General features: G+C 46.1%; 1 protein-coding gene and 1 long non-coding RNA gene across 3 annotated transcripts in view; one reads left to right on the top strand and one right to left on the bottom strand.

The window, feature by feature from the left end:
- Positions 1-26,707, bottom strand: part of tmem276b (transmembrane protein 276b) — a 29,046-nt gene extending 2,339 nt beyond the window's left edge. The window contains exons 1-3 of one of the 2 annotated variants that reach the window (XM_069181798.1): positions 25,779-26,707; positions 11,296-11,412; positions 6,969-7,106 (exon numbers count right to left, since the gene is read on the bottom strand). In XM_069181798.1, the coding sequence (XP_069037899.1) occupies positions 6,969-7,106; positions 11,296-11,412; positions 25,779-26,175 (652 nt within the window). In that variant the 5' untranslated portion in view covers positions 26,176-26,707. The remainder of the gene's footprint in view (positions 1-6,968; positions 7,107-11,295; positions 11,413-25,778) is intronic. The other variant, XM_015338639.2, reaches the window with a different exon arrangement.
- On the top strand, positions 4,557-19,264 carry LOC138224453 (uncharacterized). Its single transcript, XR_011182947.1, has 3 exons — positions 4,557-5,068; positions 12,707-12,868; positions 18,558-19,264. It is a non-coding gene; the product is annotated as an uncharacterized lncRNA (long non-coding RNA).
- Positions 26,708-27,071: the final 364 nt, after the last annotated feature.

The raw sequence follows: 27,071 nt of genomic DNA, 5'->3' as shown, positions 1-27,071 counted from the left end.
AGCGGCAAGCAGATTCAAGTATTATTCAGACTAGCGGGGAGAGCCACCCTCTGAAACCACTGAAGTCTAATCGCTTTCCTCCACACAAAAACGCACACTGCGGTAGCAGGAATATCACCAATCTTCAACGCAGAATTACAGACAGATTTGCAAACACACACGTTTTGTTAAAGGCTAAAAATAAACAGTACCTCAAGGAAACCCTCTGAAATTAATACTGGATTGCAGGCACACGTTCTAACGTCAGTGCCACCAGCTGTGTGGAGAATATGCTATATATAAAGCATACATAAAGTAGCCTGGAACTGAATTGTTAAATGCGAGTCTGCTTTCGTGCTAATTCTTTGAGCTCTACTTTATAACAGGACATTCTTGTCCTGTTATAAATGAAATGTATTTTACTTAATGAAAAGAATCAACACATACACATGGGCCAACATCGTTGATCTTAGATCTTAGAAGTCACTGAAATGGGTAAGAAAACATCAGTTTTCCGGAATAAAATACATAAAACACATACAAGCATTTTATAGAGTTGTTGGCTCATTCAATTCCGTGTCTGGTGTAGTACAGGGCTACAGCTACATTCACAGAAGAAAGAAGCCATCCTAAATAAATTAAGTAATCAAAGTCGATCGAAATACCGCGACCGAAAGTTCAGCATTTGTAATGATATTTAATGATAGTTCTAGGAGTCCTGAAATAAAACTGAAAAGCTACCCCCCACCCTCCTCTTCAAAACCAAAGGTTGCGTCCGCCCGGAAATGCAACGCAATCAGTTCAAATAAAACCCATCCGAACTAACGAGATCAGGCCGCCCTAACTAGATAAGCGACCTCCGAGATTTAATTTCTCCCTGAGGTGGGTACAGTAAACACGATCTTGTCAGCGCAGTCCAAAGTGCCGAGAATATTAAAGGTCTAAGGTTCAGCGAAATCACGGTTTCTAATTGAATAACCTACCGGTTGCGAGGCCACAACGTGCCCCTTGCTTGTTGTTGCTTCCTACATAAAGGCACAACCTCCCCTCCATTATTTATTACTGAAGATAATATAATCCTATAATCCTTCGCTTATTAAATAATAATCAGTATAGCAGCTACTACAGCTGGCGTCGCTGTTAATTTATTTTCCTTCTTTATGGGCAGAATTACAATGGTGGCGGTGCCTTGTGGCGATCTCACGTTGTGTAGGGAGCAACGGTGAGCCAGTTGCGGTCTTGACTTTAGCGCAACATTTTAATGCCAAAAAAAACCCTAACAGCCTAATCCCGCATGCTGATAAACGCCCGGTTTGGCGTTCTCTCATATTCCTATGGCGTGGGTGTAAAACGCATCTTACCTTTGTAAAACGCAGCTTTGATTCCTTTCTGATAGAGGCAGCAGCTACACCCTGCGTGACCCGTATCCGGGGCCCTTCAGCACCTAAATTCCAACGAGTGGAGAAAACTGCGCACTTCGTGAAACTGTTTCATCAGGAAAGCGCACGGGGAGAGCCGCTGTCTCGACTCTGAAATCCCGATGTGTATGGTCGAAAGATTTTTCCACAGATATGCATTTTAGTCTTATCAGCTGCAATTGATTTAACCTGCACATTGCCGGGTCTTTGTCATTTTTCATTTTCATTGTTCTTACATTTTTAGCATTGTCGTGAATGTACGTCACCCTGCCTTGAATGCAAGCAACGGCTAAATGAATTATTATTATTATTATTATTATTATTATTATTATTATTATTATTATTATTATTATTCAAACCATTTTGTTACTAAATAAAAGCCTAATTGCACACGGCTTTGTCTGAAAGGAGGTATCACTTTCACCCAAAACCGTTTCCTTGCTGTCTCATCCAGGGGTCGGCCCCAGGTGGGCATGAGGTCTGCTCGGGATGGGCACTAATATCGGAAGAGTCTGTTCCGTTTCCCGGGTCAGAAGCCTCCGGGGCCCCAGGTGGAGTCGTCATGTTCAACAGCGCTCTGTGGGCTTTCCTCCACAGAGACACCTGGGCGTCACGCACTGATTGTGCCACGAAATGGCCTGGATGAATTCTTTATCTAAAAAGAAATCTAATTATCTAGCCTCGGTGAGTTAAGGAGTGCTGACACAATTAAAACACAGCCACGCAGAGGTCTAAATCACTCCTGTGTGTTTGTTTGTGTGTGTGCGTGTGCATGTGTGCACGGACATGTGTTACTAACAAAATAGGGACAAAACGTGAACAGATCTCCTCAAATACCTGACAAACACACAGGGCCCTGGTGCCCCCACAGTGGAAATAACCTCTAGTTTCTAAAGATAATGGCATCTTCTTTCAAATCTAAAAGCGTGAAAAAATTGTGGAGCTCAATTATGAGTGAATAAATGTGTCACTCCCGCGTGGAGCTTAATTCGAGTGCAGAGAAGAACCGCAAGGAATCAAATGGGAGTCCAGAGTACGTCCCACACAAGCAAGAGAGTGTGTGTATGAGGCAGAAATACATCCAGGTCTGAGATACTGTCAGATTTTCACTGGCGTAACAGACAGGGAACCTGAAAGAGCTGAAAAGCTCATACTGTACATGCTGTCTTCCTGCCAATCTCCCCTCCTAGAAGACCTATCCACAGTGACCCCACACTCCCATGGTGTCTGACTGGGCACACGCACGCACACACACACAACAGAGTGCCGAGTGCTCAGGGGATCAGCTGAGATTCCTGAACTGACGCTCGGTATAAGAGCTTTGCCCTGGTGGGTTAGGAAGAGGATGAGCAAATGGGTGTGTGAGTTAATAGCTTAATTAATAGCTGCAGCTTTAAAATGACATCTGACCTGGTATTTAAAGACTGGCAAGGGATTAATTCAATTAACACTAACCTAAATGTTGGGCTTCTGCAGAAAAGCCTATTGCCTATTTTTACACACCCATATTTACAGAAAATTCAGAAATCTCTGCTTTTGTGTGGGGTGAGATTTGAATATTGTGATCTGCTGACACGGGGGTTTGTTATTCTTTCATTTCTCCCTCTCTCCCTTTTTTGAGCCTGCCCAAATGACCTCTTCTGACAACTAGAAAATGAACACGCTCAGAAAATATCCCTGCAACCCCTTTCCCCCTGAGAAGAAATTCTTCGCCCCTCCTGCATGTGCATTTTCTCAGTGGTCAGTAACATGGGCCCTGTTATCGCTGGTAACTGCTGAGTGATCACATGATGAGATGCCCATACTTTAGCAGCCACGCAATTTGTTCCTGGCTGCAAAATATAATGAACATTTCCATTTTCCCATCAATTTAAAAATATAGCTTGTTAAATGACATTTCATTCTGAAACTAGTGTCTTCAAAGTGGCTCATTTTTTTAATCTGAAATGTCTATGGGCTTTTTTTTTACCATAAGGCACAAGCATTGCTTTAGATGTAAACAGACATGTTATGTACATCTTTCTTGAAAAACTGCAAAGACCCTTCCACACTCCCAAGCAGCCCCAATGAACTTATTTTCCATACCAGCTGAATACTGTGATCTCTCACATCTCAATAAATCTGCTTATACATGAAACCATTGACATTTCAATTTGAAATAGAATATTAGAAAATAGTGATGCCTCACAGACAGACACCTACATTCGTACTTAAAGACATATGCTTGTGCACCTACGCACACATACACACACAAATAAATATGTGCATAATGCTTGCATACACACCTATCAACTATGTTGATCCAGAACCGGTAAACAGGACTTTATGCCCGTCTCTTATGAAGGACAAAAGGCATGTGGCACTTGTTGTACTTGGCAGTCGGTTTAGTGGAGCATAAGTCACTGTTTAGCTGATACTGTACACGCCACAGTTGGACAGCTCCAAGAGAAATGTTCACAAGGACACAATCCTATAGAGACACTTAGGGGTCAACTGGTTGCATTAACTTATCAGACTGTCTTACCCTGCCTCTGTTTTTTTCCCTCCCTTCCTTTCATTTTATTTAGAGGAACTGGAAAGCAAGTCTCTGTGGAGGTTTGATTTTGTTTCTTCTGAAAGGAGCAATCAATTTTTCATCACTTGCACTTGCATCACAAGCCAGAGAGAATGCAAAGTGATGACAGGGGTGGAGGGCTTGACCTCAGATTACACTGTCCTCTCTATCTCTCTCCGCACCCAGAAGGGAAGCCTGTATTGCACACTCCTCAAGGCTAAGAACCCCCATTTAGACCCTAATCCCCAAATTTGTACATCAAACTCTCCGAGAGCGCAATTCTCCTAATAATGCAGATTTTGAGTTCCTCGTTCCTGCGAACGAAGCTGGCATGCCCTTCATAAAGCTTTCCTGGACTGTGCCACAGGACACCCAAGGAAAAAATGCATCCGCATGTCTATTTGTTTAATTAAAAGCTGCAGTTAATAGACCAAGCTCTGGCTCAGCAGATTCAGCTGACAGCTATGATATCCCAAAGTTCTGGGCTCCAGTCCAAGTACAGAGGAACCATTTCTCCTTCCAGCTTTACAGTACTCATTGCAGATGATTGCTTCTCTATTTTAACAGGGCTTTCATGTAATATTAATAATAGGGTGTGGGGGGGGAGGGGGGTATATTGGGTTGCTTGACAGACAGGACATAAGCAGATCGAGAGGCAGGTCAGAAATCAGATCGCGTCACTACAGGTCCCTCTATCTGAGCCGCTCCTGAAGTGAGCTGAAACATCGGACTGAGAAGCGCCAGAGGAGGTTTAACGATCTCCGCTTGCGCCTCCCGACCACACGATTGCGTCTCCCGACCATGCTCCCTTGTACGGCCTCGCACGGTTTTTTTGCGGCGCAGACTCGTTCTGCCGCAAAAATAAAAAACAACGCTTCGCCTCGCAAAGCAGCGAAACCCCGCTAAACTCACGCAAAAACAAACCCAAACCGGAACGAATTGCTGCGGAGCAGCCTACAAACGAAACGGATTCGTGCCCGCGCGTCAGGCGCCGGAGAAACTCCCGTCGTTGACCTTGATGTGACCTAATTGCTCTCAAGGAGACACGGCGGCAGGAGGGAAAAGGAGGAATAGTGAGTCCCCCAAGAGAGGAGGAGCCCTGCAAAGCAACAGACAGGTAACTGTGAAAGCGGTGATTAACAAGGACCGTCTCTGGGGGCTGTAATCAGTACTTAAAGTAGTGGCAAAGCACACAGGAGCAATGCTCATCTTGTGAAAGCAGAACAGCAGGGATGAGACCCCCCCCACACACACACAAAAAAAAACAGACTCACACATTTAACACTTTCTTCAAGGCTCATTTCATTTTGTGCTAATTAATACTCCCATTGTTTGTGTTTTCTGCAGCTTAAGCTTTGGCAGTAATTGAATTTGGCCTTCCGGCTGTGTCATTGGGCTGATAGTGGCTTTTGTATAGAGCAGCCAGTGCACCTCCTTTGCGAACAGAATCCTAATGAAATTAGTATTTTGAAGTCTCATGCTTCATTATGTCATTCTGAAGCCAACACACTACATTACTGGAGTGTTTTACTCGGCACGCAAAGACTGGGAGATGAATAATCCTGTGACTTCAAGATAAAGACAAATCTCAGCTGTGGTATTATCACATTTTACATTAGTTATGTATGGATGAGGAAGAATTAATTATCTCAGGGCTTTAATCCTTCAGAGGGATTGAGGCCTGCTGGAATGAGAATAGAGGCGAGGCCTGTCCAATGGAGCCCAGGCCCAGTTAAGAGCGTCGCCTAGCGACAGCCACGCTTGACGCTCTGAGCTTGAAAACTGAGAAACCTCGCGCCGCCAGAAATCTGAGTGAAGGTATGGACTGGAACTTTTAGAAAAGACAAGAACGGCAAAAAAAACAAACAATGCCTGCGATGGACTGGTGTCCCGTCCAGAGTGTATCCTGCCCTGCGCCCTTTGTTTGCCTGGATAGACTCAGGCTAAGAAGCTCTTAGAAAATGGATGGATGGATAATTAAAACTCTTCACACAACCATATCATGTCATCGCTTGATAATTCTGTAACGCTTGTTATATGCTGTAGCATTCCGCGTAGGTTTGTCATGTCATGTCATTTACCAAACCACTTTATACCGTACAGTGTCGCGGGAAGCAATGAGCACAAGGCAGGGTACACCCTGGATGGGACACCAGTCCATCGCAGAGCAAGTGCAAGCCAATCATACATGGGGACAATTTGGAGGCCACGGTACAGGCAGAGGAGGGAAATTTGTCCCAGACAGCGGGATAACGCCCTACTGTTATCGAGAAATGCCCGGGGATCTTTAATGACCACTGATAGTCAGGATCTCGGTTTAACGTCTCCTCCGAAAGATGGTGCCCACTACAGTATAGTGTCCCCGCCGCTATACTGGGGCATTAGGACCCACACAGACCGCAGGGTGGGCACCCCCCACTGGTCCCACTAACACCACTTCCAGGACGTCTCCCATCCAGGTACTGACCAGGCTCAACCCTGCTGAGCTTCAGTGGGTAGCCAGTTAGAGAGCTGTAGGGAGATATGGCTGCTGGCTCAAGTAGGGTTGAGGAGTATTTAAATCTAGAATCTCACTGGTGGGAAAACCAATAGCAGCTCCAGGGTTTTATTGATTTAATTTGAATTGACATGCTGTTTTGGGAGGACTTTGACTCCATTAGACTGCACAGGGCGGTCGGTCAAGAGGGGTGTCTGTGTACAGTAAAGGAGTGTTGTGAGAAGGAGAAACTGCCGGGGCCTGTTCTGACCTGCAGGTCCCGTGATACAGTCCTTGACAACTCTTCCAAGGCCGGTTGTAACAATACCCACGCAAGAGGAAAAAGGCAATTTCTAACAAGCGCAACAATAAAATACGGTCGTTTGCCCCCTTTTTAAAAAAATAACCTTTTTTAAAAACAAACAAACAAACAAAAATCGGATAAACAGAATAAAGGCACAACCATGGACACATTTACAGTCACACATGACGGGGAGCTTTCATAACAAAGCGAGTACCAAGGAAATCGTCTGGCCCCTACCTCCCATGAGGAACAGCAGCCCAGCTACATACTGCATTAAATCATGTTGCTTGCAGCAGCCGAGGACTCCAATAATCCATCCGAAGAGGATAATGGATACTGCCATCCCTATAAACCCAGCTGTCATTCTGCGCAGGTCTGCGGGAAAGGAAGGACGAGAGAGAGAGAGAGGATGAGGAAAGGGGAGATGTGAAATAGCAGCACTGAAAGAGAAAACAACATGTCTCCCTTGGTGCAACATTCGGAAGGCGGTGTTGGCAGGGCTGGGGGGGGGAAGAGCCCCCAGCGGATGGCTGGACTGGCTCGGTCAGTGGTTTTCTGACTCCCAGCGCAGTGGAGGGGGTTCTGCCTGTGTGAAGAGAGGTCAGGGCACCTACACAGCAGCAGAGATCAGCCCAGGTCCTCCCCAGGCCACCCCACAGTTGTCAGGCACGCACGCGGGAGATTTTGCAGCAGGCAGCGGATTTTGGGGTCTCTGGCTCATGCCTGGGCTCTGGAATGCCTTAGCAGTTTTCTCAGGCCCCTGGAGCAAACACTTGAGCATGACGACAAGAGACCCCCACCCCCTCCTCCTCCTCTGCGTTCAGTCGTTTGGTTTAGTTTTTTTTTATGTGTTCGCTTAGGCTGCATAATCTATCGGAAAGAAATGACTAACTGGTGGATTCAGCAGAAAAAAAAAGGAAATCCATTACAGCTGTCGGCAAAACCTTTTAACCCACCCCGCCCCCTCGGAGAAACCGCCCCGAGTGAAGACGGAAATGTGCCGCATTCGGCACATTTCGAAGGAAAAAAAAATCAAAAACTGTCCGCTTGATGCGGAAGTGAAAAATGGGAAAGACTTTGTTTGGGGTGTTTGAATAAGGCTTTGTTTCCCCACTATTCAGTCTCATTTCCCCCTGCTAGACAGATTAATTAAATCAGAAAACAAAGGCTCCCAAAGTCAAAGCCCATTTAAAAAGATGAGCAGCGTGTTCTGCCAAAATCCAGGGTTTTATACTCATCTTCTTCTGCGCTGAAGTCCTCACACAACACTGATAGCTGCCCTGTGGGCAATTAGAACTCAGAATATCAGTAAGGAGAAACAACAGCCTCTAATCATCTGGCCAGGAATGTTTTTAAAGATAGGATCTTGGAGTGCACATACAATCTTCCTACTGTGGTTCATTCTTCCCATCGCCTCCTCCTTCATGCTTGTGCCTCTGAAAAGCTGCTGCTCTGGTGGGCTCAGCCCTGTCTGGCACTAATATTTATTCAAGCACGTTCTACTGCTTCACGCTGCTCCAGAACAGAGCCCCCCAGCCCCGCGTCCCACTGTTCGAGGCTACATCTGGCTTGCTCTGTGATGTGTGTGCGTGTACTGTATGTGCACGTGCAGAGCTATCTCAAGTTAAAACTTCAAGCCCACATCAGCATGCGCAGCCTGTACAGATGAGCGATACGGAACAAAGTCTTTAAAAAAAAACACTGCAGGATAAAGTGAATGAATGCCTCTCTGCAAGTCCTGCGTTATCGCTGTCCCTGATTGTCTTCGAAAGCACTCGGATAGCTATGCAGGGTCCTTTTGTACGGGCTTTTGTGTTTGGATTTTTTTTTTCTGTAGAAGAAATGCCTTAAGAAGGGGTTGGCGGAGATTTCTTTTGCTTTATAGAAAGAGAGAGAGAGGGACAGAGGGAGAGGCAGAGTTTGAGAGCACCTCTCCTCCATCCTCCTCCTGTGTCATCCTCCTCCTTTGAATTTCAGCATGATCTCCTATCCATTCCGAATGCAACGAGATTCGAAAATGTATCTGTGAAAAGAAAACCCATTAAAATGCAAATTGGAGTGTGCATCTGCTTACTTCATATAGAATTTGTGGAGCCTACAAATATATTCTCGTCTTCAGTTCCAATTACCTCAATAAAAAGAAGGTCAGAAAGAGTGCAGATGGTGTTTGGAGTGTGTTCTTCAGATTTCTATCAGTTCTCGGGATTGTCGGGCAGCTGGGGTTGACGCTGATGAAGCTGTCCTGAGTTTGTTGTGCACTTGGAGGACGCATATACTTAGAATGTACTCGTATGCACTGTACTGTTACACATGAAAAAAAAAATCTCTGCATTGTTTGCTTGTGCAAAATCCTTTGTCACATTTATGAACCTCAATCTGAAATAATTTTCAAGTCTTTTTTTGTATTTCTTTGGAAATTTCAGATGTTTTCTCCTTCAGTGAAACAAACCTCACATTTTCATTGCAATTCTCTCTAATGGGGTTTGCGCTGCTGCTGTGATTTTGCTTCTGGCTGCCATCTCCTTAAAACTGGTTTCAAGGGATCCCTGATATATCAGCGGGTTCGAGTGATGTGTGACAGAGCACTGGAAGTACTATATGCCTTTATTCTCCCCCTCATCCTGAGCAGAGGAAACTTTGCACTGGACATACTGGCAGCCAAGACTGGCCACACGCAGACTCTCTCTGGCTGCTTTCTCCAGCACTGCAAGAGAGAGCCATTAACAGCCAAAGGACGCTGCCATCTGCTGACACCAGCTGTACATGCACCACAGCATGGGTCTCAGGTCCAGACTGCTTCTAAAAGCACTGAACGGAAGGGAAAACTTGCTTGTGCTTAGCATTCAGCTCTCCTCCATTGGCACTTTCTCCCATAGTCATTATTTATTTTTATGCCTGGATAAAAGCACTCATACTGGTTAGATCGGACATTTTACTATTTTCGGATCTGATGCATTTTTTTGCATTGTGCAGCTTAGGCAGCACACTTTAAATGGGCTTAATCACACAGCCTTGGTGCTCATTCACGGTGCAGGTGCAGGAGCTCTTCAGCGGAGCACGAAGACAGCAAGCTGGTGAGAAGCGCTCGTCTGAAAAGTCAGCTGCGGTGGCCTTTTTTTTTCGGCTTCTCTTGCCATAAACAAAGGTTTGTGAATGGGGTCTGATGAGCCATTGAGACATCCCCTCCTGGAGCACAATCAAGAGAGACTACTTTCAAAAAGGACGACGAGTGCAGAAAGCTACTGAAGCTCCTAGATTTCACACACACATGGCATGACGGACATCTGGAGTCCCAGATTAAAAATCCCATGCCCATTGACATTAATAACAGCACTCACAAGGTGGCAGGAGAGAGCATCCCAAGACCTAATTCAGCATGACATTCAGAATGAACTGCATCAACTTCACTAACTCCCAATGTCGTTTTCATTCCAGCTGAGCTTTCTGGTGGTTTAGAATGGAAACAAATCTTTGGAGTCAGCATAACCCAGGCCTATTCTAGTACTGAATGCTGAAGCTCTCATTTAAAAGGGAGTTCTAACTGGCTCTCACCATCACCACCAGGATGTGCAAGTCCACCTGTCCACCTCCTCTGATTTCCTTATCATCCACACAATCCCCCATTTTACTGAACATGGCCTGCGCGTCACCCCTGCTCAGCTTAACGTGAGATATCACAAAGCAAACATTCTTGCAGCCTAAGAAAATGATGAACACCCACCCTTATGCTGGCCCTGACGAGCTGTTAACTACTTGTAAGCTAAGAAGGGAATGCAAAGTTCACCATCCCAGAAACTGTGAAGAGTGAAACACTTGGAATAAAGCTCTCTTCGGCATTCAGGACTTATCTTGATTGGGAGCTCATACAGGCGAGAGGCTGTACAGGAAAGCGTTTAGCCATGGGTGACAAATTGCTGCTCACAATGAAACATCTCAGTTAGACCAAACCAAAAGGGAATTTTGTATTTACACAGAATCACCCAGCATTTTGCTTTTTCACGCCTATAAAATAAAATGTGAAGCAAGAAAACGCCACTTGACTGGGCTTTCTCCCAAGCGGTTTTATCAACATGGAGGGGTCAGAGCACACAGGTCACAGAAGTCACTGCCTGCCAGGCTGTGTGCACACCATCAGCAGTGCTCTGCTATACACCCAGTACTGCTGGATCAGGTCATGCCACAGCCTAGGCCTGGTCTTTGGGACCTTTACAAATTGTGCTCCTGACTATTAACTGAAAACTCTGCTCTGACTGCAACTACCTGGGCAAGTGGGTGTGATTTTTCTTCTTATTGGCTTTTCCAAGTGCCTGAGGCTAGATAAATTCACTTCAAGTGCGTGAGGTTATATAAATTGGCTTCCAGCACAGGGGGCAAAGATACAGATTGCTTCCGTCGTCCTGTGGCCCATCCACCCATGACTGTCAATAGTGCCGCCCAGCAGGCCCCTGATTCCCATGAGAGAGATGGAAACAGAGGAATCAGCACAGTCCCAGTGGGCTCGTGTACGGAGTTCCCCGCGGCTAACAGGAAGGGCACGCAACCGTGGCAATGGCGATTTACTTACGCAGCGCGTGCCATTCGTCCTGCCTGATCGTCTTGGTGATGTTGATGGGGAGGTTCCGCGGCAGAGTGGAAGAAGAGTAGTGGTACTTCACCGGGGTGCAGCGCTGAATCACACCTGCTGGCACAACGAGAACCCGAGAGACAAAGTCACCAACAAGACAAGCCCAGCAGGCAGGACCTCCAAAGCCAAGTGAGCCAGCCAGGAAACTCCACCGGAAGCCTGGTCAGCCAGCACTCTCTGCGCAAGCATGGCTGTCTTCTTACTTCCCAGACGTGCAAGTTCCTGGCAGGTACTACCAGCCACGTCAGGTGAAATAACAGAACGATTTGGTTGAACCCTGATGCAGACCCCCATCCCAGAGGATGATCAAAACAATCCGCAGAGCCAGTGGTCTGTCAGAGTTGCGCTCTGCAGTCAGCTCTCACCTACCGGGGCCTGTCCTGTGCCCGTCGATCAAAACTCACTCTTGAAGAGGTGTCTGCTTAGACTAAGCCTGTGACTGACACTCATCACAAAAGTGCCAGAGGGTGAGCTAACTGCGCAGACTGTGCAAAATAGGGGACAGTCAGTTGGCATCACTTTGAAAAAGATAAGTCACAGTTCTGCACTTAAGGGACAGAGCATCTTCACAACAACATTTTGTTTTCAGTAAGGGCTTATTTGGGAAACTATTTTATACACAAATCACTTCCTATAAACCAGCAAACCCCACCAAAAAAACAGTATTTATATTCAAAATCTCCATCCTGCAGTGCAAATGTTGTTTGTGCTTTCTGATTAATGTTATGCCATTTAACATCGGCAACAGCCAGAAACACAGTAAGGGTTTTCAACTGGTTACAAATTATCTCCTGACGGGCAAACATGAGGTCACTCCTGGGTCCTCAGAGCATCTGTCCGTTCTCTGCTACAAACAAGACTGCAACACAGTACCAGAGAACAGATCGTCTCTGCTCCAAATCATCCAGCGGCTCAGGTTTTTTTTTCTTCCCATCCAGTTGGCAGCTAGCAATTTATTTTGAAAACTTCACTGCTGCACAGTGAATATGAAACACTCTCATGCCTTCATCTATTTTGAAATCTAGGGCATGTGAATGTTCTAAGCACAACATCAGAAGTGGTTTCCTGCCTGCGTCCACATCATGCATTCATTTGTTACCTACATATTTTAGGAAGGGTGATGAATAAGGCTTCTGATGGAGACTGGCTTTTTTATCTGGCGTGTTGTTGGCTTTCAAGGTGCATATATTATATCTCGGCTGACCTACTCCTCCTGCATCAAACATTTGGACAGCTATTGAGTCCAAGACTCATTTTTTTTACTTTTACCAACTCCCGAGAATAATAAGGTATCGGCAGAGATCGATTCAATTCAGCTCATGATTTCTTTCCCTTTTTTTTTAATTCCCAGAAATTCCTCATGGCCTCCCGTACGTTTCGGCTCCAGCTGAAAGAAGTCGCTACAAGTCGCGCTAGGAAGCAAGTTTCCGTTTCACAAGGCACTCGGACACGGGAAGCAATCAGCAAGGAACTGACCGTGAAACACAGGACCCGCGGACACGACAGGAAAGTGGTACGTAACACTGAGAGCGGGAGGCTCCTGTTCATGCAGGACTCAATGCTGTACTCAGCCACTTAAATTTCGCTCATAGCTTTTTTTTTTAAATTAGGAAGAGCTTGCTCTCTTTTTCCTCCTTAAAATAGTTCAGGGTTGCTGTCAGAACTACCTTAAAGCCTCCCACAAATGAAATTTCAATGAATCTGAGGTTTTGTCTTTCTCCAGTCAACACCATAAGTTTTTCAGCAGCATCAGTAAGAGGTTATAAGAACGATCAGCCCAGGCTGAAGGCGAGCACTAAACCAGCAGCACAGTCCAAGACTGCAAAGCCTTCCCGGGCAAGTGGCTGCTATCTTCTGTGCCAATTTCTCTCTTATTCTTAATAAAACTCGTGAGCTCATTTGGTTATTTCAGAAAACTACATAAAAGTCAACCCAGCAAAACCAACTAGAGGGCACAAGGGCAAACTAAGAACAAGAGGCACTTCTTTCTGAAAAGCATTGTGGGCGTCCAGAACGAGCAAGTCAAGCTGTTGAAGGCCATACCCTGGCTTCCTTCGAGAAGCAGCTGGATGAGATTCTGGGATCGACGAGCTCAATGGATCTGATGGCCTCCTTCTATTTCGCAACACGCTGTTCGTTCATCCACTCTTTCTAATCGCTTCTGCCAATTCAGGGTCGCGGGGGAGCTGGGGCCTATCCCAGCGAGCAGTGGGCACAAGGCAGGGTACACCCTGGATGGGACGCCAGTCTATCACAGGGCACACACACACTCACACCAGGGTCAATTTTTCCCAGATAGCCCATGCCTACCAGCGTGTCTTTGGACTGTGGGAGGAAACCGGAGCGCCCAGAGGTAACCCACATGAACATGGGGAGAACATGCAAACTCCACACAGACACACATGAACTCTGTGAGGAAGAAATGCTAACCACTGCACCAACACTGGATTTGTCTTTCACGTTTGTCAGGGAGAATTAATTCTGCTTCTTTCCTCTCATAGAAGCGAGTGCATAATCTTCGTTCTTACTGGGGAGAAGGAGCTTGGGCAGTGGAGTTGGTGATTTGGGGAGAAAGTAGAGTCAGTAAGATGTTTCTCTGCAAATATTATTATTCTCCACTGTCAAGTCTCTGATGACAAGCAGAATCCTTTCAACATTCTAGCACCTCTAAGAAAAGCAGCCTGTGTTGAAAGATAATGGTTCGTTCTGCTTCGTTTAGCTGAGAGATGCTGAATCAGCAGAAAGCAGCTTTCTGGATTGGGGGGGTTGTTGATATGATGTACTGATTGACACGTTTACACAAAGTGATGTCTGTTGCAGCTACCATGAACCCCACAGACCTGTTTAATTATTGAAAACTGGGAAGATTGCAAAAGAAAAAATACAGCAGAAAATGGGGCTAAATCGTGTTTGAATCTCACTGTGTCCATCTTCTCTGTTGGCTTCAAACAGATCTGGTTGCATTGCACAATTCTCATTGAGCAAGCCTAGTCAATCCCAAACTCTTTCATTTCAGATGTATAGATCGCTTTAACAAGCACTACTTTTACAGTGATCACAGCAAATACTCATACACACAAGCTCACACACGAATCGCACATGCTCACACATGAATCACACATGCTCACACACGCTGTCACACATGCTCACACACGCTGTCACACACTCACACAGACTCACACTTTTCACTCACAATTCTGACTCAGAAAAACACAGACTCACACAGACACTCACTGACTCACACAGACTCACACAGACTCACACTTCTCACTTACACAGACTCACACAGGAGCACACAGACACTCACCGACACTCATACAGACTCACACAGACACTCACTGACACTCACCGACACTCATACAGACTCACACAGACACTCACCAACACTCACCGACACTCACACAGACACTCACACAGACTCACACAGACTCACACAGACACTCACACAGACTCACACAGACTCACAGATCTGATCCAGAAGACCGAAAGCTGTAATGAATATCCCTGCCCAAGGAAAGTCTCAGCCTCCTGGGATCCATGCTTTGGATTTACAGCACAAGTGAGCAGTGAGCAGTGAGCCAGTACACAGACAGACACTGTCCAACTATACAGGTTATCTACCACAAGGTGAAAATGAACATATATCAGAAAAGAATAAAGAATGAATACATTTTTTCATTAGTGCTTGAACAGTAGATTCATCAAGCAGGAAGATCATGTTTGGTGGACTTAATTGATATATAACTTTGGTATATCAGCGTGTGATTGTGCAAAGATTTTAGAAAGGATCTTGCTCTCTTGCGTTCAAACTGTCTCTGGTGAGCTGGTAATAAAATTTTAAATTATTCTTAGAAGAGTTTCTGTGCTGCGAAACTAAACACATTGTAGCTCCGCTCACTTCCCCATCTGGGACAGCTGCGAGTACCCAAAAGCAGGATCATTTCAAGAGTCTGCTGTCGGCTTTTCTCACTAGATGAAGCTCAGCGAGTCGAGAACATCATCTTCGATTGCTGCCTCTCGTTTCACAAAGCAGGATGCTTCTGACATCATGCACTAATTCATGCATCTCCTGCACTGAACCAGACAAACTTATCATGTTAAAGGGTGCTGCTGTGCTCTCTGTGCGTCTCAGTTTGCAAAGATTGGAAAGCCATTCTGAACTCCTCTGAAAAACAGAGTAATTCAATGTCCAGAGGGGTCGGTCCTTCAGAAGGGAACAAATGGATCAGATATGTCCAGCTACCTCCTAACCTTGATACAAGGGAAAATAGGGGACATTGTTGAAGCATGACAAGACATATCTGTATCACTGCTGTGACATGCAAGGTTGCATGAGTTGTGGTGAAGTTATATTTTAAAGAGCGTTTTCTCTAAAATGCTGAAGAAAAAAGAATATTGTTGACCAAAAACCAGTAAAACTGTTTGAATGTGCTTAAGAAGAGCTGATTGCAGGATTTTGACTGGAACGTGATTTTAAACACCCTCATGAAAAGACATAGAATGATTCAACTTAAATCCGTAATATAATATTCAAATACGTTTGTAACCCCATTCAATTCAGAAAATGTATTAGAACTCCAACACACCTTGCCTTCCCAGAGTGAGAAAGCAACATATTCACCACTGCTATTCTGCCGTTTACTCTATGCGAATGAAATACAGGCTAGAAACCCACTCTTGATGCCCTGACCTTGTTGGATAACAGATACCATCTGACTCCAGGGACTGAACTGTTGCTCTCTTCCAAGTGCATGTGAGGTCAGTCAGGTTTAATTGGAATGGACTGCAGCTCAGGACCCTGCCTTGGTTTGTCTACAAGCACGCAGGCAATGTGCTCCCACATTTTCTGCAGCTGTAGCTCATAACACCGTGATGTATGCAGAACTCAAGAGATGGCTGTGGATCTGTTCAGTCTTCCATGGTGATACAAGCACGGCCATTCCCCGACACACCTCTGGCTCTTCGGAGGCGCAGGATTAAGAGGGAATGAAACAAATGAAAGACTGGAACTAAAAACGTGACACAAAATCAATCACGATGGGATAATATCACCACTGCCTACGACAACAGCTGTAAAATTCAGAGACCGCACGTTCCAGGGAAATTACTCTCTTTCTGTGGTGTTTGCACTTTCTAAAGCAACAGCCCCCATGAAGACAGGCCTGGGAATATCTGACCCATTTCATTTCCTTCCAGCTTTCTTCTTTAAACAGATTTCAAAAATCAGTTGCTGTAGCCCAGATGGAGGAAAAAGTCAATAACAGTTCGCCTGCTGCCTTGCAGTTTTACTCTTTGACTAAGATAAATGTGATTAGGCGTGCTCTTTTTGCCACATTGAACAAATTCTTGGCTGAAGACTTGATACATTGGCCCGTAGAAGGACAGATTGTTAACAAGTCCCTCAGTTATATAATTCACTCCCAGGAATCGATAGGACACAGAGATTATATTGGACTTTCCTGCCGGTGACATGCACTGTAATGTAAGACAGCCCGGGCGTAAGTGGTACATCTCCAATAGAGAAACATGAAATGAAGTCTGGAAAAAAAAAATCTCCACAGAGTCTTCAGGCTGCACTCCATCCTGATAGCAAAGGCAAAAGCAGAATGCATAGCATTTAGAGGGTGTTAAACAGCAGTGCATTTGAGAGACTGAGAAAAGAAGCACTTCTTTACACAAAGGGTGGTGGGAGCATCCAACAAGCCGTCCAGCAAATGTTGAACTATATGCTTCCTTCAGACAGAACCTTATAACTTAACTTGTTAAAACTTTGACTTGCTAAACCTTTGTATGTTCTTGGGCTTTATCTTTTCATATCGATTCATAAAGAATTATTGAATTTTGTATAGAATCGGGTAGATTTGTATATATTCATTTGGAGCAAGGGAAATTCATCATTGTGGAAAATGAGGAAAGCATTCTCATGTTCCATAAAATGTTATACACTATAAAATAAAATATGACATATTTTACACCTTCAAATGTGTGCCCAGACGTGATCCGGAAAAAATAAGAAAATCACACAAATGAAAAGGCTGAGTCTAGACCTGAAAAAGGAGTGCAAACCTTCTCACTGCCTGAGTCTGTATGTAGTCTGTTAGGAAATGCACCACAAAAACACATTTTACTTCATAATGAGGGAAAATGAGCGATAATCAGGACATGGAAATTGACTGTAGCAATTAAACGACGTAACAATAATTAAGGTAATCAAAATGATAATTCCATCTAATGGGGATGCTAATTTTTTTTTTAAAAAAGCTTTCCTGAATCAGCACTAATCCCTGCTCAATCAGTTCCTTAATATGGAAATAAAAGCAATTTTCCCATCATTTTCCTCAGACAAGAAAATGTAACCCACCCCAGCAAAAATGCAGATCATAGGAAATGTCATGGTGTGCAACGAATTCAGCAAGGCTTTGTATGGACGGGTGATATTAATGTGCACTTGTCAGGCTGTCTTTGCTATTCATCAGCCGGTGTTCATTAAAACGACAGCACCAAACTCAAGTCAACACGATCAGATAACCAAGCTTATTCCCGCTGGAAGAGATCTGCCCATTTGCAGGCAGCCCAGAGTGAACACGCACTCCATCATACAGTATCTAGAGAAATAACCCGCTAATCAAAACATTTATCTTCATCAGGACTGGCATGTCACTGTTCATTGCAATGTGTGCTTCAGAGGCAAAAGTGCACCAAATTATTAAGCATTCAGACAAAACCCTTTGCACTGAGCAGCAGCTTTCCTGGCATTAGTCTGTCTGTACTCCAGGCCCTTTTGTTCAAAATGATGATATTTCTTCTCCCAGATCTCAAAATCACAACAGCGTTCGTCCTCATTTAGTCCTCCCCTTTGAGAGGCACTTAAGCTCATCTCCTCGCTGGAACATCTGGATGGCTCGGGAACATCTGTCGACCCCTGCGCCTCCCCGCAGTCTGAACGCCTCCAGAGAAACCACAGCCCTGTGGTCTCCTCCCCTTCCATGTGCCCCCTCCGAGCCCCCCACCAACGCTGTCTCGCTATCAGCAAGCGCTCGTGTTTAAATGAGAGGAAGTTTCTGACCAAAAGTTCGAGAGGGATACAACAGCCAAGTTCAATCAGCTTCAGCTGTCAGTTATTCATTATCCATCCTTATGCCTTTTCCTCACCTAAAACATTATCAATACCATCCGAAATCCTTTTCTCTCCCTCGCTTTAGGTCTCCTGCATCCCTTCCCCTCTGCAGCTGCCCCTGGGTCACCCCTCACTCTGCATGGGGGTCCCAGCCTCCTCGTCCTCTGGCCAGGAGGTCAGCCCTCAACCATGCAGGTGACTAAAAAGCTCCATAAAGCTTTCAATATGCTCAAAGGGGAACTGCAACACTATTTTTATATTTCGGGGTTAGAAAGAATCAGCATTCATAAGTGCATTTCAAACCACAATGAAAGTAAAATGTAGAAAGTAACCTGTCAAACCTCCAGTCTGCATCACAAAATTAAATTTGCAGGTAAGCGCAGCGCCATGCTCTGCAATTCAGAATGAGGCAACAAAACTTCCGGTGACATGAAGCAGCTCTATTACACTGTAAACAAGCAAGATTGTGAATCCATCTCTTTCAATCCAATAGAGATAGGGCTCTCGACATTGAGACCGCTGAGCTGACAAATACTACTTGTGAACTCTGCACGCAGATCACGTTGGAACATTTCTGCAGTGAAACGTCTGCTGCACCACCTGTACTTGTTCGCTCATACATCACATTACTCGAGTCAGTCCATTACATTAGTGACTAGTGAGCAGGAAGGGCCGCTTCACGTCAGAATTCGTGGGAGCCCGGATGCAAATTTACAACAGCATGCCAACTTACAGTACTCTCACAAAGTTCAAAATTCTGTACATTTTTTTCCAATACCATCAATGAATTAATTGTGTTCCCGAGATTTAATAACCGGTCTGGGAAATTGGGACTGCAGCTCCCCTTAAATTATTGAGTTTTGTTATTCCTAGTGAACCTCTGTTGTCCTTGGTTACTGTTCCAAGTACTTGGTTACTGCAGAATGCTGTATTCCAGCATTCTAGTGTGCTGAGAGGAAGCAAACAATGAAAAACAACCACAGCTGAACCTAACCTTGATTTGTTTTAAAAAAATCAACTGATTTAATTGAATAATAATATGAATTATTTCTAATGTGTGTATCTAGAAATAAATTTAATAAAGCCATTTAATTAAACAAAAGCAAAAAAACAAGACTTTGTGGTAACGTTTGCTGCAATTTCTAATCAATTCTTGTTTGTTGTCCCCCCATAAAAATAACAGGCATTATCTGTGGTCTGGGGGTTTTGTAATCTTTGATGAGAAGTTCTTGATACAGAGGTGCAGGTGAAGATGATGGTGAAATAAGCCTTCAAAAATGGACTTTTAACTCAGGACTTTCCACAAGTTCAGCTCTCACTTGGTCTCAGGGGAAGAAACAAAACCATTTTTCTTTAAACACTGATGGAGCACTGCAGCGAGAGCAGAGACAAGCGACGGAGAAGAACAGCCGCAAAAAAAAGACGAAACTAGGCAAAATAGTCTTGTCCCGTTTACAGGGGATCATTCTGCCATGATTGCAGACAACAGAAAATACAGCAGCTTCACAAAACGAGTCCCAGCAGTGAGCCAGAAGAGATTAATAAAGTGGAACGTTTGAAAAACAACCACAGGGCTGCAGCACATTAGAATATAATTTACCTTTCTGTGGGAAGTAACAGAAAAACAGAATCTCAAAGCTTGATTTCAGAGCCCTGCTAATCTTGGCTGCAAGCTGCTGTTTTACTGTAATCCAATTAATGCGCTCTACAGGCTATTAAGGATACTTACTTTTATGTTGTATGTTTATTAGCCTCCCTAGCCTATTTGCATTAAAATTCAGCTCTGACCCTTGGATGTCCTACCCCATTGTTTGACATGTGCACGCTCTCTGCTGGTCAGTGATTTCAGCCTCCACGATTTTGCTTTCAAACAGAAGAAGATAAAGACACCCCTTGTGAGGTGAAGGAAGAGGAGACTGGCAGACTAGCCCAGCTAGGGAAAACCTTAGAACTACCTCTTCTGCATCTGTCCTGTGATTAGCTGAAAACTTTAAGTCATGGATTTGACAGCTGTATTAAATGAGTACTCCTCTCGGGTGATTACCAAGCAGGAAGTAAACGGCATGTCTTGGGCTGAGCTGAGACAAAGTTTCATTTTAAACAGCATGAACACAAAGGAGGAGGACGCTTCACAGGCACCAGAGGCAGTTAAGATAAACACATCTCCAAGGCCTGATGGTATTCTGATGGCAGTAATCAAGAGATGTTATTCATAGACTGTTATAGGCTAAATATAGGCTGTTAATAATTGTTACTCAGGACAAAGGTAGTACCCATTGACTGGACAGCCTTCTGGATTATATCAAATTTTAGGTCTATTTGCACCTTTCTTATCTTCTTATGAACCAGTGTTTTTCACTGGTTTAGTGTCCACTGGCTCTCTTTCCATCTCAGTTGTTAGTTATTAAATTTAGCATCTACCTCTCTACCTGTTTTACTGCTGAAAATTGCTAAAGAGGTCTAATAATTAAATCACCTATTAATTCAATTAAATTGGAGTTCAATTAAATAACCAAAAGCTCAAAAGACAATCGTTTGTCCTCAGGACCAGGACTGGGGAAAAAGGCTGTTGGACACTATATGCAATGCATAAAATTAGTCACATGTCAAGCAATTCATCATCAATGTTCTTGTTCATTCTTGTTCTAAAATAATACCTGTGGAAAAGCGCCGTGTGTGCCTGTGCACCTTCTGAGATTGGCACTGACCTTCTGCAAAGAGAGGAGCTGGTACTGCTATGTCAACCTTCAGCACAGGCTGACAAAGGCACCAAAACGCATGAATATTTTTACATAAGAGAGCTTTCATTCGCATGTGCAGCGTGCGAAGCAATCAGCAATACCTGCCCTGCTGTTGCACTTCGGGTCCCGAGTCAGTGACCCAGCCATTTCTTCCACGCATGTCCTCTTACCACCCGCAGATACACACACACACAGAACGCCCTCGACTTCCAGTTCAAACACCTGATCCCCGCAGTCGGGAAAAGAAAGGGCGCCTAGGAGCAGAATTCTTTAGAAGGAAATTCAGAGCAGGCCCTGCTCTGCATTGACAGCAGAAGGAGATTCCTCAAAGGGGCACAGTGTGAGAAAGCAAAGAGACGCATGTCTTACTTGCAACAGCTGCCTGGTCAGTCTAGCAACTCAGGTGGCAGCCGAGTATTGATGTCAGTCCATTACAAGATGCCTGTTGAACGTCTGTGTGCACCAAGCCTGGCACTCATTCATATCATTACCCTTCCCTAAACGGTGCCATTAATTGTAGGCAAGCTAAGGGGAGCCAGTCAAGGTAGGAGGGAAGGGAAGCACTTCCGCACTTGATGAGGCGCCTGTGAAGAACACCGCAGGGACTGCCAGAGGCTCCACGCAGGAAAGCAGCGACTGTATAATTCAGAAATGCTAAATGCGAAGGCAATCACACAATCACAAGTCATTGTTCTGCTTAAAACGCCTGTCACTCAAAAGCCACACACCGAAAAAAAAAACAACAACACCAGGAACACAGCTTGATTCCGCGAAGCAAAAAGAAGCTGGAAAAAAATGAAAGAGGAAATGACTGTGCAATTAAAACAACAAAGAGCTGCTGAACTTAATGGAGAGCAAAGGGAGTCAGCAAATTAGAAGCACTGGTCGGAAAGGGGGACAGGAAAGAATGGATTCCATCAGATAGCCGCATGCACTGGACTTTATAAATACGCCCCGTGCTCGGACCCATTGTAAACACCCGAAGATACATTTTCAGTGTTCTGTAATCTGTGCTTGCTTATCAAGCCAGCCTCAGAGGAGCTGAGAGATGTCAGTGCATATTAACTGGTGAATGTGTAATTTAACCAAGCTCTTTCAAGACCTGCTGAGACAGTGAAAAACCCTCGGTTAGTTTCGAGCAGCCGGGCTGAGGGGAGATAATTAATTTTAAGAGCATATGCTGAATTCATGATATGTTTATGGACCAATGAAAGCATCCTTATCTCTTCCTTCAGCACCCGCAGGCCAAGTCCATCTCTTCTTCCACTCCGTATGTAATTAGTGCCTATTGGCTATTGTAATGAGCTGCGCTAATCTGGCAGGAGAGGAACTCAATGGTGTCTCGATCCTGAGGACTCGTGCTCTGTGGACAGGTATGGTGCCAGACCTCCTCACTCACTCAGAGTGGCCAATGCACTGTGGCACTGCAGTGGAGGAAAGAGTCGCAGTGGACTCAACAAGTGGCCTGTCCACTTGTCTGTCATTGGTCATTACCTCCTGTGTCCCAGACCGAATCACTGAATCACCGAATCACCGACCAGGCACACACATCAGCGGTGCTGTAGTGGACAGATCTTTTCTGACACAGGCTGGAGCAACAAGACAAGCTTGGGTTCACATTCTACACTGCAGGTCATGGGCAGCTGCCCCTGCTGCTTCCAAGACACTGGCAAAAGATCTCCAACTAGCAATGCCTTGGTTGGGACTACAGGCATTCCCACTGCAGGAAAATCTGTATTAATCTTAAGGGTGGTTTAAATTTCAAATGGCGATTCGTCTCTTAGAAAACACTTTCTATTTGGAAAGAAGAACTTTGGTATTCAAACATATACCTACTACAGGCATGCTTATCATATTCATTATTGTAGAGATGCAAAATCGAAAGACTTATAATTAAAGAAGTCGTTTGGTCAGCTGTCAGCTAATTGTTCCAAGAACCTAATCTGGCTGCTCTGGGAAAGCTCCTCATGAACGGGACTCCTTACTATGTTGCACGCTGTCACGATCGTAATCCCTCCTCTTAAGGGCGCTCCGGCTCTTTCACATTTTAGTTGATTATGTGCACCTGCCTCCTATCCAGCCCCTCCTTATTTAGGCCAGACGCTCTCACTATTCCTGGCTCAGCACTGGGAGACGGACACCCGGAAGCCCACCTACCAGCGGGTCCAGGAGAGACCTGACGGCATCGGCTTCACCACGGCGTCCTGACCATCTGGGTCCGGGGCTCGGAGCGCCTGGCCCCGTTAACCCACTTTTATTCCCCCTCCCTGCACCAGATCCCGTTCTGGTTTTTTAACCTTGTCTTGTTTTTGTCTTGGATGGATCACCCGACTCTGGACTTTTGGACTTCTCCCTAGATTACCCCCTGGACCCCTCTGGACTAGTTCACCATGGCCACGCCCACCAGTTCACAGTCGTCACGCTCCCCCCCTCGTCAACCTGCCCAGTTCCTTGTCCTCGCGTCCCCATTGTCCTTTTCCACTTACGTCCGGATTGTACCGTCTGCACAGGGTCCTGCCCCACGCATCGCTGGGGCCTCTGCGAGCAGACCGGGCTGGGCCGGGTGTCTCAATCCACAAGGTCCAGAAGTGCTTTCCCCACCTGTCCCCACCCACGTCCTCCCAGCGGGACCAGCCTGGGCTGAGGCCGGGATGAGGGGGGCGGCGTGTGGGATTCCAACGCTCGGGCCGGCAGCTCCGGCAGTTTTTCCAGGGGATGGGGATCTGGGGATTTGTTCCGGCCCGATTGAGCAATAGAAGTTCGTCTCCTGGCCCCAGGGGTCCCAGTCCTAGTGGTTGTCTCAAGTCCAACCACACTTTACGTGCCATTTCAGCAATGGACTCCTTCATGAACACGTATAATCAGAATTCTGAATATTACTCATAATAATTCCCATAACTGCTTACACTTATATAGCGCTTTTCTGGACACTCCACTTAAAGCTCTTTACAGGTAATGGGGATCCCCTCCACCCCCACCAGTGTGCAGCCCCACCTGGATGATGCTCCAGTCCTCTCACACACACCAGCTCTCAGTGGGGAGGAGAGCAGAGTGATGAAGCCAGTTCAGAGAGGGGGGTTATTAGGAGGCCATGACTGGTAAAGGCCAGGGGGAAATTTGGCCAGGACACAAGGGTAACACCCCTACTCTTTTTGAGTAACACCCTGGGATTTTTAATGACCACAGAAAGAAAGAAACCTTGGTTTTACATCTAATCCGAAGGACGGCACCTTTTTACAGTACAGTGTCCCCATCACTATACTGGGGCCTTAGGACCCATACAGACTGCAGGGTGAGCGCCCTCTACTGGCCCCACTAACACCTCTTCCAGCAGCAGCCTTAGTTTCTCCCACCCAGGTACTGGCCAGGCTCACAGCTGCTGAGCTTCAGTGTGTTGTCAGCTGAAGGGTGATATAGGTGCTGGCATCAGGGTTTGCTTAATGAATACTGTCTTAAGGGATGCTGTATTGGATATGAAGATAACCTGTGAAGAGTCTCACACCGATGTGTATTTACGAACACATGCAAGTATTCTAAGGGGTGTGGCTTTAGCCTTCGGTGTATTTTTATTTTTTCCAACCTGTCTTCGGTGTAGTCTTTCACTCTCCCTCCACAGCGGGTCTGCGGATCAATAATTCACTTTTGCTCTTGGCTGTTTTTCATTACTGGGACATTAACCCATCAGGAGCCGTACGGCCGCCGCACAGCCGAAGGTAACAGCTGCCGGTTTCGGGAATGACAATCGAAACAACCGCAAGTTCTCACCTCCCTCTCCCTCTCCCTCCCCCAGCGCTTGGCTGTGGCCCTGAGCCCGCGGTGGTTCCTTGTGTGAGCGGAGACGTGAGGGAGGGGGGAGAGGAATTCAGCACCCTGGACAGCGTGCTGGTACACCATTACTACCCTGTATGAGCGGCGCTGTCCTCAGCACCGCGGAGCGGAGCGCTGGCCGTTTCTCAACCCCATCTGTTCCGGGAAGATAACAGCGCCGTGTCTTTTTAAAACCCCGCTGCTGAAGACATAACCCAAATGCAATGATACCTCGATCGGCGGCTTCGCAGGAACATCATTGTGTTTTCTGTGAACCCGGAAGACTTATTTATCGATTACTCGATTCGCAGTTAACTCACCCAGGAACCCGAGGGCTATAATATCACACTCAGTGTTAACGTTTGCCGGATCAATGACTTGGGCAGCACCTCACACTACTCTTCCCGTCTCTCCGTTTAAAGAGTCGATACTCCAGCCGAGCCAGACCGTGTCACTCATTTTCAAAACCCGTTTGGAACACGTAAACCACGTCGAACAGTAGCAAGGCACTGAGCTGCACCACGATAAAGACACCAATTTTTTTTTATCCATTTAAACGGGAACATGCATGTGTACACGGATGTATTTGCGTGCACGCTCACTGTGTATCGATTAATAGGATGGAGAATTATTAAAAGACAGCGGGCCTTCCAGTTTGATAGGTATTCCCGTGCATGTTCTGAAAAGGTGTTTGGACTGGTGTTGTTTATCGTTAAGACAATATGCAACCAAGCCTGATAACGGCACGCTGTCCCAACCTTTGTAGATGAGGTCCTCGGTCTCCAGGTCGAAGCCCTCTCGGTGGCACCTCCTCCAGAGCCCGGAGATGGTGGAGTTGAACTGCCGGCTGCAGTGCGACTCCATCGCCGAGGCAGCCGCGAGGAAGTGCCGCCTGGCGCGCGGGAGAGCCCCGCCGCTGCCTGCCTCCGCTGTCCTGTGGGCATCCGGGGGAGGCATGCGGAGCGGCAGGTTGTGATTGGAAATGTAGATGTATCCGGGGTCCGTCCTCTTGTTGGCGTAGTTTTTGCACCTCTCCCGGTGCCTCCTGGCGTCCGTCTCGTACCAGTAGTCCGTGCAGATGGCCATCGCCAGCAGCCCCAGCGCGCAAAACGCCAGGAAAAGCCCCGTGCTCGTGAGAATCTTCATGGCAGCCATCTTCCTCTGGCGCTGGAGAATCCGGGTGGACCGGGGGCTCCTCGCTCGGCGGCCGTGGCGACACCCCGGAATGCACGCAAGCTCAGCCCCGTCACAGCCCTCGGCAGCCCGCGACCCCGCACATGCTGGACCGCCGCGCAGTCGAACCCCTGCTCGAGATAAACGCTCCCCTTTGTTTTGGTACCTCCAGACCGCTGCGATCTTCTTTTTTTTTTTTTTTACATCATCCGTACGGCTTTCCGTGTGGATCCAGGACGGGACGGGGACCAATGGCGAGAGGCTAGGCTGGTGATGCAATGCTCTTCCCTCTCCTCCTGGGATTCGGCGTGGCAAATCACCGAGGAACAATGCGCCGACAGGCACCAGACGCCCTCCTTCGCTCCTCACCCAAAGTGCACTACACAGAAGTACACTGGAGCACGATCTCGGAGTCCGTCTTCCTAACAATAACAACAATAATCAGTTCTTATAAATCATTCTGTACAACAGTACCAACACTTCATTGTTACTATTCGCAATAACAACAAACATTTATCAGCATCATGATTATTACCAACAACAATAATGATAGCGTTTAAGTATTGACGGTATTAAGATTAAAATGCAAGACAGAATTCTAGTCACTCCAATAAACTCCAAACGCTCTTTTCTTTGCAGCTGTTTCACACATTGGCTGTGCGTCAACTCGCTGAAAACACCGGAGAGAGAGAGTCAAGAGATGTGGTGCAAGACCGTTGTCTTGCAATAAGAAATGGTGGTGGGTGGGTGGGGTGGTCTCTTGCCGCCTAATCCAGCTCGGTTCTTGTGCGTGGTCGTTTCTCACGTCTGCCTGAAAACAGCTCACCTCGTCATCTTAGTCACAGTGAGTGTCCTGTTCCAGGTTAAACACGTATCTG

Source organism: Lepisosteus oculatus, chromosome 21 (genome assembly GCF_040954835.1).
Source record: "Lepisosteus oculatus isolate fLepOcu1 chromosome 21, fLepOcu1.hap2, whole genome shotgun sequence".
NCBI classification, from domain to species: domain Eukaryota; kingdom Metazoa; phylum Chordata; class Actinopteri; order Semionotiformes; family Lepisosteidae; genus Lepisosteus; species Lepisosteus oculatus.
The sequence above is the reverse complement of the archived record's forward strand: the minus strand, read 5'-3'. Positions and strand labels throughout refer to the sequence as shown.